Source organism: Gavia stellata, chromosome 32 (genome assembly GCF_030936135.1).
Source record: "Gavia stellata isolate bGavSte3 chromosome 32, bGavSte3.hap2, whole genome shotgun sequence".
NCBI lineage: Eukaryota > Metazoa > Chordata > Aves > Gaviiformes > Gaviidae > Gavia > Gavia stellata.
Genome location: NC_082625.1, coordinates 6478376 through 6495522, shown reverse-complemented (window position 1 = coordinate 6495522; position 17147 = coordinate 6478376). Strand labels below are relative to the sequence as shown.

Here is a 17147-nt window from a genome sequence, read left to right as displayed (position 1 = left end):
AACTCAAGAGTAGCTTCCATTTGAAAAAAATAGGACATATGCTCACCTGCAGTAATTCCATTAACTTCAAGACTGATTCAGCTTTTACTGAAAAGGGTTTTGATAACACCTAGTTTATTTGTTTTAGAAGTCAGTTCCAAAAATGAAGAAATTCTTCAAATGTTTTGCTTTGTGAGGTTGTTGCACAGATGGCCACAGACGCAGGTACAGCATATGCCTTCCAACCCTGTAAGTGCCAAGGCTTTGAATCAGCATAGCTAAGGCAAAGAAAAAGTCTCAAAAGAGGTAAACTACAGGCTGTGTTCAGGTTATTTTTTTTGTAATAAGCAGTGTTATTTTTACCCCTGGGGTACCATCAGAGCTTTTTCGGGCAACTGCTTCCTTATCATTCATCTGTCTTTCTTCATACGCATGTGAAAGATAGCCTGCTTCTGGAGGATCTGGAAGATGTTATGTTGGAGTTTGTGTTTAAGGTTTTCAAAGAAAAGATCAGAGGAATTCTTCTGTTTAGAGATGATGGTGAAGTAAAAGCATGGAGGCCAAATTCCCGCAATAATGATTTCTGTGTGATTTTTCTTGTCAAGCTATTTGTGGTGAATTGAAGCAAGGAGAAAGTGACCCTTAGTATCTGTATTTCAAAAATAAACCCTGAGCTCAGCCAGCACGAGGCAGGGCTGTGCTGCTAGAGCCAGAGGTGCTGACTTTGTGCAGGGGGATCGAAATGGCTGTGGCTGTCACTCTGCCTGGGCCGGATCCGGGCTGGCATATTCCCCCTCTGCAGCTGGTGTAGGCGTGATTGTCTCAGCTCAGGCAGGGCAGAACAACTGGCTGCAGTGCAGCTAAATCAATGTATGTATTGTAGAGAGACTGGCCGAGTGTGGAATAAATGCAGTCTTTGAGTCGTCTGTCACAGTCCCCGCACGCCTGCAGCGTAACGCAGAGACTCCGCATTAGCAGAGCAGGAGGCGGAATCTGCAGCTTAAGGCGTGACCGTGTTAATAAGGAGAAGACGGAGAAGACCACCTAGGCTAAGCAATCTGAAACAAACGCTCTGTCTGCACGCGGCAGGATCGCTTATTAAAATGGTGCCATTGTACATCAAATTCAGAAACCGTCCCGTAACGCCAAAATTGCTGGATAAATAACAGAGTGTGGTGGCAGCCTTCAGTATCATGCCAAAATAATCTACTGTCCCATAATGCTTTGTTTATGTAAAGGTAAAGCTCAGTTGGAGGCAGGTTCTCTTGCTGTTAGATAGTCTTCCAGCAAAGAAGAGAGGAGGACAGTGCCTGTTGAAAGAACTTGAGTTTTGCATTCTGCTTTATAAGCTATCCGTATTACAGGGCTTTTAAGTTATCTGTGCTAATCAAGAATAATTCATATTCAAATATTTTTTAAAGAACCATCATCATATGGGAGAACTGGCATTACTCATTAAGCAGTAATGATTGTGAAAAGCGAGTCACAATTCTTTTAGTCTTGGGGAAAGGGAAATCTTTCTATCAGTTGCTCTTTCTCAAGGTTTTTAATGTAGCTTGCTTTTGCAGTAACGTTGGGAATGTAGGTGTTATTGTCAGATAAGGTGTTAAGTTTTGTGTTTTGAAGTGAAAAATAATGAAAACACATACTAGTTTTAGAGGTATAAGAGTATCATTCTAAAAAATCTTAATTTTAGGCTAATTAAATGTCTTCTTTTTTCTCTAAGCTTTGGAAGAGCCTGGGGAGTTTGTGGGAACAAGTACCTGGGAAACTGATGGAACCGTTGATACTGAAATTCAAAGCCAGCTCATACAAAGTAATTAAAGCCTGTGTGTTTCCTGCAGGAGGGAGGAGAACGAGGGTTGCGTGAAAAGTCATGCTCCGCACCTTGTAGGTGTACTAGGTTGTGATATAGGATGCCCTCCCTCAACTTCATGCAAACAAGTTTGTCCTGAGCACTTTCCTAATCAGCGTTGGCATTCAAGATGATCCAATTCCACTCTGATGTTTTAGCTTTGCTCGCTCTGTGGCAGAGAAGTCACGCACATCTGTCCCTTTGCCTTCCTATCTAATCAGAACTGATTCTCTCATTTGACCTAAGATGAGCAGTTCAGGAGTTCAGTGCTTCACTTAGCTGAATGTTCCTGGTTGCTGGTGTGATGACTTAGAAAACATGTCTTTGGGGAAATGGCCCATTTGTGGGAGAGAGAAGGATAACCGGAAGGATAACCGAGTGCTTGACTCACTGGAGGGGTTGACTGTACAAATAAGGAGCAATGGTGAGTGAGGCTTTGGACTGCAGGGAAGTAGGAACTCTAGATGAAACTAGGGATGACAAGCTTCTGAGGGCTGCTAAAACCTGCAGACCTAAGCGCATGGCCAGAGGTGGCAGGGCAGAAGAGGAAGAGCTCTCCTGGAAGGGAACGGAAAGGCTTGCCAAGGCTGATTCTTAGAGGACAGATTAGGAGAGGGCCATCAGACCAGAACCGAATGACTACTTAGGAATATTTATGCTTTGAAAGGGCTGAAGAATCAGGTAGTGTGTGGACAAGCATTGCACTGTCCCGTGAGCTTATGTGAAAGAGGCTTTATTGAGAGCTGTGCGGTATTTTAATGGGACTTGAGTATGGCTTGGAAACTTGAACCTACTGCCTACTTTTTATTTTTCCCGGTTTTTAAGTCAAAATTAAAATTTTTGAGGCCTGATATGTGATTGTTGAGTAACAGGGACAGTGACAGTCAGTTGAAAAATTGCAGCTGGCAGTAGAAGAGATGTCTGGGGTATGTATCGTATCGAAAGGTCTGGGCAAATATTTTCTGCTCCTCCAGCATCTGAACCTTCAGGCACAGGACCTGGGTTGTAAGGCCAGAACTTGCCTTTGGAAGAGTTTTGAGGATTTCACAAAGTTATTGCTGCTCGTGCTTAAAGTTTTGAGCTTTATTCAGTGTGTATTCTCACAGTGTGGGATTCCTTTTTGTGCCTGTCTCCTTCCAAAACCTGTGAAAACGCTTCTGTTGGTGTACAAACTGCTTGTTGGTACAGTCCTCGGCGACAAATAGCGTTTCTGCTTAGAGGGCTTTTAGGCAGTTTTTGCTGTCTCTGAACTCGGTTTGAAGGAGAAGGTCTCACCAAGACTGCCTGACTCTTGCTTGCTTTGGTACTGGTGAATTCAGAGAAAGGAGAGATGAGCCGTTCAAGTGGAAGTAAGCTCCCTCTTGATTTCTTTGTGTGATCTTCCAACCTGAATTCTTGGCTCACTGTGGCCTGAGGCCAGTAACTTGATTTTCTTCCTGAGTTCTATCAAGTGATGTCAGCCAGTGACTGCTATTTCTTCAGTGAGACTGGAGGAAATAGCAGACATTAGAAGAAAGAATGAAGGAAAAAATCCAAAGAAATTGCTGAGTAGCTCGTTTGGATTTTATAGGTGCCTCCTTCTTGCATTTCACATTTGTGCTCTCTCAGGAAAGACACGCAGATCTGGGAATACGTGTCTTCATGTATTTTGTGGAGATGTTCTAGCTGTTGCTTTGGATGCCTCAGTTGCCTTGCTTGGACACCAGTCGTGTCTGACATTCTGGCTAAGATGCGTATGGTCTGTAGTTTTTCACCCAGTGATGGTAGAACCTGGTGTTCTTGTGTCTTACCAGAACAGTCAGCGTGCAGTCTCCAGTGGTTTTTCTTGAAAATTTTTTTGTTTGTAGAGTTAGGGTTCAGTAGCAGAGTACTGATTGTTAACCAAGTGTGAGGAGAGCGAGGTTTATGTTACCTCACCCTACCCTGGAAGTAATAAAGGCATGTTAGTTAATAATGCAGCCATGGGGTAGGTGCCAGGCGGAGCCTGCAAAGGTCCTTTTGTCTCTGCTGCTTTTTATGCTGGTAACATAGCACAGCACTTTATTTCTGAGACTAGTTTGACAACGGGTGCTGCGGTTCAACCCAGGTTTCTTCAGCCATAGTAGGGAAGCATCTCCAGGTTCCTGACGGAGGAATATGGCAGAAACAGCCATGGTATTTCAAAATGTGCATGTAATTTCTTGGGTTTTTCTGAAATTTCAGGAGGGTAGGTTTTGGCTTGCTCAGGGATCTGCTTGGCAGGATCTCTTGGGAGACTGTCCTGGCAGGCAAAGGGGCCCAGACAGCTGGTTGGTCTTCCCGGACAGCCTCCTCCAAGCTCAAGTGTAGTCCGTCCCAACATGCAGGAAGGCAAACAAAAATGGCAGGAGGCCAGCAGGGATGAACATGGAGCTGTTGTTTGAGCTCAAATGCAGAACGGAGGTATCAGGAAGGTAGAAGTGGGGATGGATGGCCAGGAGGAATGTAGAAGTGTTGCCTGAGCATACAAGGATGGAGCTAGGAAAGCCGAAGCTCAGCTGGAGTGAGGGATGTGAAGGGCACCCAGAACGGCTTCTGTAAGAAGCCCTTGGCAGCAAGAGGAAGGCTAAGAAGAACTTGGGCCCGCTGCTCTGAGTACCTCCAGACCAAAGACAAGGTGAAGCCAGAGGTACGCAGTGCCTCTGTTTTTAACTGGTGAAACCAGTACTTGTTTTTTACTGAGCAAAACCAAGGAGTTGTACTCATCCCCGTCAATGAGGGGTGATGGAGTGAGAAGAGGTATCTGATTTGTATTCTGACGTGGATGAGTGACATCAGCCTGAAAGCTGTGCTGTCGGGCATACCTGGCAGTCTGCTTGGGAGCCAAACACTCGGCAGTCGGAGCAGCCGAGCAGCAAAGGAGCTGGCAAGTGGATCACAGGGTATGGAAGTTAGTAAGTAATTTATGCTGGGTAAGGAAGATGTTCACTGGAGCTCTAGGTAAGCAAGTCTGTCTGCTTGCTGGACTTTTGTGTGCAGCTTGTAACGTTCGTTTGGGCATTTTATGCTTTTTCTGGGACGGAGGTCTCCCTCCCGGAAGAGGGTATGTATGAAAATTGTTGCCTTGGAGCAGAGCAGCACATGACCAGCCTGCACCAGAGTATGATAGGATTGAAGTTGGTGAAAAGCTGGAAAGTCTAGGAGCCAAGGCAGAGCAACCCAGCTCTCTCAGTGGGCTGAAAAGAGATGTTTTCTTAGTCAGGGGGCTGTGGAGGCGAATTTTGCCCTTCTGCTTTTAAAGTTAGGAGTGAAGAATCAAGCTTCTGTTGGACTAGTAGTGGAAGCAAACAAATAGTGAAAAGGTCCTTGAAAAAGGTGAAGAACGGCAAAGTGCATTTATTCCTGGGTGGGCAGCAGATGTGAACTAATTTGATAGGAGGTGCCAGCAGGTAGGTCTAAGTGAGGAGAAGATCTGAAAGCCAGAAAATTGAGGCTAAGCGGTCGCTGGTGGAGAAACAAGGCTGCGCAGATGATTTCCAATTTTCAGCCAGCTTCCAGAGAAGAGGATGTGGAGAACGAAGTCTGGATGAGGAGAGTGAGCCTGGAGAATGATGTTGATCGTTACAAAGGGAAGGAGGTTGCGGTTTTGTTTCTCTCACTACTAGTCAGAGTTGGAAAACAGTCTTATTTCATGCAAAAATGACGGGGAGATTCTGCTGGAAGTTGTGGTTTTAGGGAAAAGACAAGGTCATTCAGAATCACAGGAGAAAGAGAGGAGAAAGCTGGGGAACAGAGGAGAAATAAAGCAGACCTGGCTGCAGCTCAAAAGAGATTGGTACCCACGATTCATACCAGAATCCGTCCATGTGATTGGAGATTCTGCATCAGTTATGGCCAGAGCAAGCAGGCTTATAATAATCTCCAAAAGAAGTTCAAAGCAATGGAGGTTGTGCTGGTTTTGGCTGGGATAGAGTTAATTCTCTTCATAGTAGCTAGTATTGGGGCCATGTTTTGGACTTGTGCTGAAAACAGTGTTGATACACAGGGTTGTTTTAGTTACTGCTGAGCAGTGCTTACACAGCGTGAAGGCCTCTTATGCTTCTCACCCCACCCCACCAGCGAGTAGGCTGGGGGTGCACAAGAAGTTGGGAGGGGACACAGCCGGGACAGCTGATCCCAACTGACCAAAGGGATAGTCCATACCATACGATGTCATGCGCAGTACATAAACTAGGGGGAAAGCTGGCCAGGGGACGGCTGCTCGGGGACAGGCTGGGCATCGGTTGGAGGGTGGTGAGCAATTGTTTTCATTTGCATCACTTGCCTTTCTTGTTTGTTGTTGTTGTTATTTTCCTTTTCATTACAATTTTTATTATTATTATTATTATTTTATTTTATTTCATTTCACTTATTAAACTGTTCTTATCTCAACCCACAAGCTTTCTCACCTTTTCCGATTCTCTCCCCCATCCCGCTGGGGCAGGTGGGGAGTGAGCGAGGGGCTGCGTGGTGCTTAGTTGCCAGCTGGGCTTAAACCACAACAGAGGTGTAGAGGATGGTGGGTTTTGTAGGAAAGTTGCTTTGACAAAGGGAGTGAGGAGAAGGCATGCCAAGAGAGTGAAGGTCAATAGGTGGTCCATGGACTGGAACTGTAAGGAAAGATTTTGATTTTTTTTTTCTTTTTCTTTTTCTTTTGCCATGGGAGGACATTCTTAGAGAAGCATTTTTCTTACTTGATAAATTTCAGCTGAGTTCCTTGGACACTGCCCATCCGTGGTTAAACTGACTTGATGATAAGAAAAGCCTTAAAATGGTGAAGAACCCACAGAGGGATAGGGAATGCGAGGGATCTCAGGCAAAGGAAATGTTGTTACGGATAAGGCAGTATCAGAAAGCAGGTATGACACCAGGAATCGAGAAGCAATGGAACTGCATCCTTATGGTGGTGTGCTTCCACATTAACTAACAATTTCCCCTGTGGCAGTACTGTGCTGCTGGTGGTTAATTAAGTCCTGGGAAAACTGGCTATTCCAGGAAGGCTTCTGCAGGAATACCTGTGCAGGTTCTGGCGGCGATGTCGTTAGCATGATGCTGCACTTAAGCTCATAAGACTTGGCAGCCCTAAACAGCCTGGCCCAGAGCCACTTGGGGGATGTTTGTACCTGGGGCATTGTCCACCCACAAACCTGTATAATCCACCTGCAGACAATGGACCATCTCCGGTGGGATCAAGAACTGGAAGGCCTTTAAGAGGAATGAGGTGACCTTGGATAGCACAGCGTGCAGCGTTGTGCATTTGGGGACTAACAGCAGAGGTTTGTATTAAAAAATGCGGCTGTTAATGCTGGACGCTTGTCTCAGAAATCCTGTTCAGAAACAGAATCTACTTGGAGACAGAGGAATGCACAGAGAAAGGTTTTCCGTTTCTCTGCCTATAGCTAGTTGTATGAGCTATAGACAAGATAGAGAGGATTAGAATATTGGCTAGTCAAAAAGCAAAGTAAAAACTCCAGTGTGAGCTTTTTTAAAACAAATATGGATCATTTTCTTGTTTTAACAGCAAATTGAAAACTCCAGTGTAATATTTTCTTTTATGATGGCTCTTTATATCATCTTCCCATCTCTCTGTTTCTTCTCCACCCTTATCTCCTATATTCACATATGTGGATTTAGACGAGTATTCATGTACCCATATATGAATGTTTGGCTTGGGAATAGGTTCTGTAAGGGAAGCAGCAGAATAACTCTTTGAAGATGTGAGCAAGTTAGGTTTTCTGGGTAAACCTGCTTAGCCATTTCACCTGTGAGACAAGGAGTAAGCTTTCTAGCTAGGTGCCATGCTGCTTCTCCAACAGTTCTGCTTTGAAAGTGAAACTGTATAGCAATATGTCCCTAAGGGCTTTAAGTATAGCAGCGTTCCTGATCGTGGCTCAGGGTTCAGGGAGGCCTGCAGTGCTGCTCTCTGTGGCAGTGTGCGGATACTGCAGGTGCATTCCTGCTGGCCAGCACAGCAATTTCTGCTTTCCTTGGAGCAGCTCAGGGCAGCCTGACAGCAGAGACCTTCGTAACTCTAAGGAATCAGATAAAACTACCTAGTTTAAAAAAAAGAAATCAGGAAAGGCAAGATTTAACAATGTGAATACAGTGGATGGGGCTGCGGGGCTGCACAAAGTCCAGTTGCTTCAAGACCTCCTAGGTGTGTCAACTTTAAGGAGCTTTGTTGGGTTATATACCGAGTGCCTGATCCTGTCACAGTTGAGGCTCGGTAAGTGCCGAAGCCTTGTCCTCCCTGTCCCCATGGCATAGCAGTGATACTCACTCCTCTGTTCCTGATTTCATCCTTACATGTGTATTCAATGACAAACTTAATACTGTTCTTCCAGCGTTTACTATTTTGTTTGCTCTTTGTGAAATCCTAATGCTGATCCGTTTAGCATCAGGTGCGGGAGAGCGTTTTGCAGTGTTGGTTTTCTCCTTCGTTCTTGCTGAGCTCTGTGTGTGAGAGGCTGTCTCTCTGTTACACTTGTATTCAGAGCTGCAGGGCTTCGTCCTGTATGTTATTACAAAGCTACAACTAATAACGCAGGATGCTCTGTGAAGCCTAGAGAACTTCTGGGAAAGAAATGGGCTCACTTATGCTGTTCTGTGGGTGCTCAAAGGGCATTTTAGACACACCGTTGTCTTCAGCTTTCCAGCTGCCTCGGCTTGGGAACTTGGCCTGTGTAAACTGCAGAAGATAAATATGTTGCTTCGTACTGTACCGTTTTGTATACGTTTGCGACGTATGAAGATAGCTGCAGAGAGAAAGGAATTTTTCAGGAAGGTGATCCTGACTACGTATAGTTTGCACATGAGAGTAGATGCGATAATGGCTGTTTACTTCCTTAGCACTTTGAATCGGAGAATATTCCCCTTAAGCAAATGGGAAGACTTATTTTCTATACTCCCCACAGAGAGCCCTCGGCAGAGTTCAGCTGCTGTCCTCTACCAAGCGTGTGTTGCATCTTTTGGTGTTGCTGCCAGATACGTAGAGTTCTGGAGGGAGAATCCTTGGTTGTGTAATTGCAAAGCTAGCTACTCTGGCAGCGTTCCCTGGCGTGCCTGCTGTCTCTGCACTGTGGGGTAACCCGGGGGTACTGAAGAAGTGTTTTCTGAAGAGCTGAGGCAGGGCGGAAGCGTAATTTCTCTCTGTAGTTCTCCTAGGTATTCCTGATGCCCTGATGCTTTTCCTGACCAGAGCTGAGATTTTTAACAGCTAACAAGGTTTACCCCTACTTTTGAGGTTGGTGTCTTTCGTGCCTTGTAAAGCTCTTTGTGATTCAGACGCCTCGCTTAGGTTATCAGACTTTTCTAAGCTGGTGTCCAGTACCTGTCTGAAGTGCACAAGCTGCTTTGGAAGACTGTCACCATGCTTCATAGTGACAGCGTGTTGAACTCATCATAGGCTAAGCGCGTGCTCATACAATTTGCTTCTGCATAGACGCTTTCTGCTCTGTAACGGTAGAGTTTTGTGCAGAAACCTGTGTTCACAGTCTCCAGGAGACTCGGGGGCACCCTGAAAACCTGGTTCACCGAGGCTCTGAGGTTCAGCCCAGTAGCCAGCCTGTGCCATGGGCTCACGTCTGTGTCACCCAACTGGAGCTAAACTGGTTAACAGCATGTTTACTGAGTAGTCTGAAAAGCTTTCTTCAGCATGTGTGTGTGTGCGCTTCAGCTAGCTTCTCTCTTTGTAATACACAACAAGCCTTGTCACCGCTATCCCATGGTCCTGGCTTCAGGTGCCTTTGCTGAATCACCAAAGGCGAAACGGAAAGGGAGCTAGCGCTAAAGGATCCTACAGCCCTGCCAGAGGAGAAGGGGACAGACAGTGGGTGGGAGATGTTCCCACCTCCAGACAGCCTTGGTGAAGTAATTTAGGTTAGACTCTAGGCCCCGGAGAGTTGTAAAGACTCGAGATTTGGCAAGCAACTTAAGAACTGTGGCATCTCGATTGTCAGGCTCTTAAAACAGAATTTGAAGAGTCTATAAACCCTGTTCATCTTCGCTTTATGTGCCGATGATTTCTGTTCAGACCTTGCACTGGAAGGAGAGCTAGCAGAAGGAATGGAGAAGAGCCTGGAAGTGGGAGCAAAACTGCAGTTTGCAGAGTCCCAGAAGCTGCACCAGAGACAAAAGACTGTGATTATTGTTAAACTGAAAGCTGGTAAAAGACCTGGATGTTCTTTCTGGAGCTAGTGCAGTTGGGTATTAGCCTTACTGCCACTTCTTTTGGTTGCAGTTCTGCAGTCTGTCGGGCCTCTGATTTTTAGGTGGTATTTGTATCTTGTGGGTTTTAGTATCAAAAGGTGAAATCAGGGAATGCAGGGAGGAGGAGAAGTGTGCATTTTTAGCAAGGTGTTTTTCCTTTTTCTTTGAGGAAAAGGGGAAGGTGTTTTCCTGCTTTGTATATCTTAAATGGTCAGAAAGTTTGCATCCGCTTGGTATCAATTACACCTACATTTGTAATCAGCTTTGTCATCACACTGAATTGGCTGTGCATGCTCCAGGAGAAACGAGAGTCAAATTTGAAGGAACAGGGTCCTGTTCTTTCCCATCGTAGTCAGCTCAAGAGACACATTGAGATGAATAGTAAAGTCCAAATCAAGAAAAGAGGTTACGATTCGGACGATATCCCTCAGACTCTGCAAAATTCTGGAATAAGGCAGATCTTCAGTTTAACTAACAAAGAAACTACTTCTGAATTCAAGGTGTCTTCCAAATCAAACCTATGATTCCTCTTCCATCTGTTAGGCAGTTCTCCTTGCAGAAAATGGGCCAGGGTTTGGGCCTCCACTGGGTGAGATGCTTTGTGATACACACGTCAGACACTTAAATTACATGCTTTTTCCCTTTGCATTGTAAGGTGGCATTTCCCGTGTGCTGTTCAGATGACGTCAATGGGCATCTCATTCCCACGCTTCCCCTTCCCTTATGCTGTGCCTGCACAGAGTCTGTTTGACTTCTGTTTGGAGCTTGTGTTTGGGATATTTGTTGTTACCAGCTCGAATGAGCGGCCTGTATTGGAGGGCAGGGCAGCTGACATTTGTGTATGAGGTAGAATTATCTAGCAACAGTATTTGTGTGTTGAATGCTTCGTTACACCAATTCCACTGTCTTTTACACTGCTAAATTCTCTGATCAAGTATGCAAATCCCGCCTTCAGGCATGGTCTTTAAAATTACATTGAGAATCCAGCTTACCAGTTAGCTGGAAGTACTTTCCTTAATCATTTAAAGCAGAGGATAGATCTTTTTTTTTTTTTTTAGAGGAGAAGTCTCAGAATGATATTAATTATAATGCATACAGACACACACATGCACATGGTGGAACTGCAATGTGTAAATAGAAACAAATAAATGCAAAAGGTCAAAGACTAAACAGTAAGGGTATGTATATGTAAAAGGACAGCTGGCAGCCAGCCCTGGAGCAGGCTTGCCGCATCCTCGTGACACCAAGCTGTCAGTCCTGTAGAAAGGAACCTATGAACCTGAGAAGCTGCAGTAGAACTTTCTGATACACCTTGCTGAGAACGACACTAATGTTCTGTTGAATTCTGAGGCAGTTCTCTCCGTTGTAGCCCTTTTTTGGTTCTGTGCCAGGAGTCAGCAGTCACCGAGCACCGGATAAAAATCTGCGAGCAGGTCGTCAGTTCCTTGGGCGCTGATGCCTTCCACACCTCTTCTGCTTTCACAGCCAGATGCAACCTCAGCGAGGATGTAATCCTTCCTCTGCTTCACCACAGGCTTGTGCTGACAGGTTTGCTGTGTGCGAGGCTGTCCTCAGTTTGTTCTGGTCTCTCTTCCTTCCAGGATGGCACACGCTCTGACGGAGTGGCTGTGGCAGCATGAGTTCTGGCTGCCCCCAGGAGTCACCTGGGAGGACATGCAAGAGTCTGAAGACGTCCGTTACCCTCAGCCTCGTGATCTCCTGCTCAGTATCCCTTTTGCTTTGATCTTGGTTGTCATTCGATGTGCCTTTGAAAGGTAAGTTGCTTAGTACTGTTTGGGGTTTTTTAGGGAATAACGCTGGCCGTTTGGGCCCAAAAGCTGGCTTTATAGTCTGTGCCAACATATGACTGAAGAGGTCCCCAGAAACTCTGGGTCATAAAGTCTGCTGAGGTGCATTTTTCAGCTCTTTCTTTCCAGCCCTCTGTACCGGCTAAAGAAGCGTGTTGAATGTAGAACACAAGCCCTACCCTTAAGGTCTAACTGTAAGCAATGTGACTTCTGCACTTAAACCAGGTAGGCCCTAGATGAGGTTTCTGCTTGTGTTTTAGACGGCAGACACGCTGTTTTGGGTTCTGTTGCACATTACTTGCTGTTTCTGGGTCGAGTGCAGCAGAAATCCTGTTTAGACTCCCCAACTACAGTTAAGTCTCCTTTACCTTGGGTAACGGGGATCTGGGATATCGCAGGTGACGGACAAGCCTGAATGAGATGCGTCAGGTTGGGCTGAGTCATCTGACCTCAGAATCAGCCCCGCAGAGCCACACAACCGTCTGCATTTTGCTGACCACTGCTGTTCAGGAGTGTCATTTCCGTGGGAGTGCCACGTAGAGACGCTTGTAGCTGCTTCTTTCCAGCCAGAGCCATTTGAGTGTTTGGCATATTACTCTTCAGCACGGAAAAGTTGGAGCTTATGGCAAAGGCATAGCTAGGAATCCTGCAGGGTTCATTGGGTGTCGTAAAGGTCCTGAGCTGGTGCTGTTGCTTTATGCAGTTGAGTCAATAGTTAGTGTGATCTGCGCAACATGATTTGCTGGTGGATAGCTGAGATTTACCATCGTGTCAGCCATTGTCAAGACTGCGGAGTAAGTCCCCTTTCATGATTTTGAATCCTCTTCAAAGTGGTCTTCACGGGATTGAAAAATCCCTATTCCTGGTTGCTGATGGACGAGGTAATCTTTTGAAATAGTTTAGTCAACTCTACAGTGGTTTTAAGCTTAGAAAGAGGAAAAAAAGACAATTAAAATGTTTTTGTCATCTCTTTTTTTTAAAAAGTGGCTGCACAAGAAAACGGATGCAGAGCTCTGTAGGCTAGAAAGACGTTTCTTCTCCAGATTCTCTGTGATACAAGGAGAGCTTGGACAAATTTATAGAAGTTGAAATGATTCAGAGCTCTGTTGTGAGAATGGCTTTAGTAAAAAGAAACCAAACAACTTCCAGCCAGTATTTTTACGTAAACAGAAATGCCTGAATGATTCTTTAAGTAATCGTTTGATGATGCTACAAAATTGGCATCCAAATCTCTTCTTTGTAAACAATACGCTTAGTGTGCATTCCATAAATTCCATGGATTTTATCCTGCGCTTTCCTGGGGACATAGGTGTCTCTGTTACCTTTACTGTTGTGGGAACCAAGGGGCTGTAGGTAACCATTAAAGCACAAGTGACTCACATTTCTTCCTCACTGATCTGCAAGACAGGGCTGGATAAGTACTCCTTTAGGAAGGCGCTGTCAGTCGGCGACTTGGACACATTTGCAATGTGAAGCTGGAGATTAGCCCCCGTGGCCTGCATTGGCGAGGACTGTCCAGTTCTAGGCTCCCCAGTACAAGCCATGAGCAGGAAGAAGAAGGAGCCAAACTCTTCTCCGTGGTGCCCAGTGACAGGACAAGAGGCAATGGGCACAAACGGAAACGTGTGATACTCCATTGGAACAGAAGAAAATGCTTTTTTTACTGTGAGGGTGGTCAAACGTTGGAACAGGTTCCCCAGAGGGGGAGTGGAGTCTCCGTCTGCGGAGATGCTCGCAACCCATCTGGACACAGCCCTCCACAGCCTGCGGTAGCTGACCCTGCTTGAGCAGCAGAGGTGGGCTGCATGATCTCCAGAGGTCCCTTTTGGCATCGATTCTGTGCTTCTGTGACTCTGTCCCTTTGTTCCCCTTCCTCTTGTCACTCCACTCCTAGTCAGTCTCAATATCTTTTCCATCTGCTTTAAGATGCCGATGGTCAGGTAAACAGATTTTTTTTTTTTCCCATCCAAGTGCTGCCTCAGCTGGGAGAGTTTCCACAGGCCTGGTTCTACTTAATTTTAATCTACATTAATTTTAAGGCTGGTTTGATTCACAAACTTCATTAAATAAAAGCTTCTTGTCACACCCTTAAAAAAGATAGTATCACAAGCCCATTTTACAGGTCCAGGAAACCTATAATCATACCACTGTCTTACCTATGCCAATTATAAGCCGGTGTTCTGAGCTGTATTCTTGTTTGTCCTAACTCTCTGCAGTCACTGATTTCAGCATGGCATTTTCTCATTCTCAATCATTACTCTTTTGCAGTCAGTTCATCCTGGAGAAGAAAGCTTTCCCATACTGAATGGGAGGTATGAATCAAGTCCTCTGTTGCTCCGTTACATTGTATGTACAGTGGCATTAGCCCTGTTTTAAATAATTTGCACAAAGTTTGAGAATTGCAGACCGAAAGGATGTGTATGTTATTTCTCATTGTCCATGTAGATGGCCTTGACTTTGTAGCTTTCTACACCTGCTCTGCGGGTCAAAATGAGTGTATGTAACTAGTATCCAAGTCTGGGTTTGGTGGCTTTAGCTTGACTTCTGGCAATTTGTTCTGCCCTCACCTGTCACTTGCAACTGTGCGTTGGGCACAAAGCATTTTTTTCTCTAGATATGCTCTGTGTTCCTGATGGGGCCTGCTCTGGGATTTCAGAAATGCTGTAATGTGTTCATGTCATTTACGTGTGTCAGAACTCCAGGAAAATACTAAGAGGCAGGAGAAGCCCAGAGGATTTTCTGCAATCCGTCATTCAGTAACTGCATCAGCCACGGTGCTTGGGCCGCTGGTTCCATCTTCTTGGTTTGGAGATTAAACCTGGGAAAGACCCCGCTTCCTCGAGCACGGATTTTCCTCTCCTTGGCACCTGCTGTCTGAACTGGGAAGAACTGAGAGAGCGCCATCCTTTTAACAACCAGTTATTCTGTGGATTAGGTGGTGGCTGTGGGAAGAGGACACGCAGTAGCTGGGTGGGGCCTGGGAGAGCTGAGCAGGTGGTAGGTGCAGCCCTGGGGGAGAAGAAACAGCTCACGCTTTGGTGAAGCAACTCTTCTGTGAGCCAGTTTGCCCTGGGGAGGGTGGGAAAACGGGGCATTCAGTGCTGGAGAGCAGAAAGCTTGTTACTGCTGCAATGCTGCTAGTCTTTGCCACAATACTGAAGCAGGTGCTGGGGGAGGTAGGTAACGATGTTGTGACAAAAGAGAGGACCTAGAAGTTGGGCACCCCTCCTCTTCCTTTGATGTTTCCAGGTTGTGCTTGTGAGTAGGAGATATGTCCTGCACCCGTAACTTGGAGCCTGCTTTTAAGCACCTGCATACCTTAGCAGAACTTTTCCCTGGACATATGCCTGCAAGCAGGGATGCCAGCTTCTCTTCTAGTTCTATAATGTTTGAGACCCTTTTCCATAAAAATCAAATTCTTGGAGTTTTATGATTCTGAAGGAATCACAGCTTCTGCTGCAAAGTGTTTCTTGCCTATATGGTTAGGAAACTGTGGAAACTGAAGTGCTTTGAGGGATGGTAAAGCAGAAAGTTGAAAACCAGAATTTCCATACAATTTAATGGTCTGATTTTGGACTTGACCTGTGATCGTTGGATGTTTGGGAATTGAAAGCCAGTGAATTTGAGTCCAAAGAGTTCCCAAATTGCTCTCGAGAAGGATTTGATCTGTGAGGAGACTGCATACAGATGAGGGTCTTCAGGACACCGGGTTCAGTGTCAGCCAGGAGATGCTCTCATTGCGAGGAAGGCAAACTGCGTCCTGGGCTACATTAGGAGGAGGGTGGATGGCAAGTTTAGGGGTTATTACCCCTAAAGTGTGTTTGCAGAACTTCTCTACTAAGCTGTAGCAGTTTGATTTACCCAAGGCCAGTGCTCTCATGCACTGCTGGAGAAGTATCATTGTTTGTCTCCCTGGAGCAGGAAAGCAGGGAATTGCTTGTTGTTGTGTGTCCGCTTCTCTGTCTTTGGGCTGTGTCTGCGTACATGTATTGACAAAATGTCACAAGCAAGAAAATGATGGAATCACAGGATGGTTTGGGTTGGAAGGGACCATTAAGGATCATCTAGTTCCAAGCCCCCTGCCGTGGGCAGGGACCCCTTCCACTAGATCAGGTTGCTCAGAGCCCCATCCAACCTGACCTTGAACACCTCCAACGATGGGGCATCCACAACTTCTCTGGGCCACCTGTTCCAGTGTTTCACCACCCTCATTGTAAAAAAAGTTCTACCTTACGTACAACCTAAACCTACCCTCTTTCAGTTCGAAACCATTGTCCCTTGTCCTGTCACTGCAGGCCCTGGTAAAAAGTCTCTCTCCGTCTGTCTTGTAAGCCCTCTTTATGTATTGAAAGGCTACAAGAAGGTCTCCCTGGAGCCTTCTCTTCTCCAGGCTGAACAACCCCAGCTCTCTCAGCCTTTCTCCACAGCAGAGGTGTTCCAGCCCTTGGATCTTTTCCGTGGCCCTCTCTGGACCCAGTCTACCAGGTCCATGTCTGTCTTGTGCTGGGGCCTTAGAGCTGGACGCAGTGCTCCTGGTGGGGTCGCAGCAGAGTGGAGTAGAGGGGCGGAATCACCTCCCTTGACCAGCTGGACACGCTTCTTTTGATGCAGCCCAGGATACAGTTGGTGTTCCGGGCTGCAGGATTATTAACAGGATAATAATCAGGATTATTAACAAGAAAAATAATATAATTTTATTTCACACTGTTTGGGTTGTGGGGTTTTGGTTTTGTTTTTTTTTTTTTTTCAAATGTAGGCAATGCAGAAATTTCCATGGTGACGATAATGCGAAAGATAAAGGAACATTAGGAGCATGCCTGATGTCTTGAATGGGGGCTATTTTGAATGACTCTTTAAATAGACTCCCGGTTTAGTCAGAAAGATTAGGTCCCTTCCTAGGAGGGTTGCGACAGTACGTGAGCCGTGCGTTGTGCATTAAAAGGAAGGAAAATCCTTGACCTGCAGGGAACAAGTACTTGAACTCAGAATCAGAAGAAAGGTAGGACCCCCTTTTCAAGTGTTCTATTTTGAAATGTATCTTTCTGAAATACATTTTGCACAGAGACTTTTGTGGTTGAATAATCAGGAAGGATCTGAGAACAGCTTCCAGTTGGGTCCTATAGGCAGGTTTTTTGTGCAAAGGTGGGGGACACGTTGTAGTATTTAATCGAAAACTGGGAACTGACTGGGCTCGGTTTGGACAGTAGCACTGTAGGGACTTGAGAACCTGTATCAAACAAACAGTCAGTTTAACTGATGTGAAGCATTCTTCTGTCAGCAAGAGAAGGTGGAGACTATTC

At 45.7% G+C, this 17147-nt stretch overlaps 1 protein-coding gene across 3 annotated transcripts in view; it reads left to right on the top strand.

The window, feature by feature from the left end:
• LOC104254225 (ceramide synthase 4) overlaps positions 1–17147 on the top strand; it is a 45328-nt gene that overhangs the window by 5493 nt on the left and 22688 nt on the right. For all 3 annotated transcript variants that reach the window (XM_059831798.1, XM_059831797.1, XM_059831799.1), the window contains one exon: positions 11641–11814. In XM_059831798.1, coding sequence (XP_059687781.1) covers positions 11641–11814 — 174 coding nt within the window. The remainder of the gene's footprint in view (positions 1–11640; positions 11815–17147) is intronic.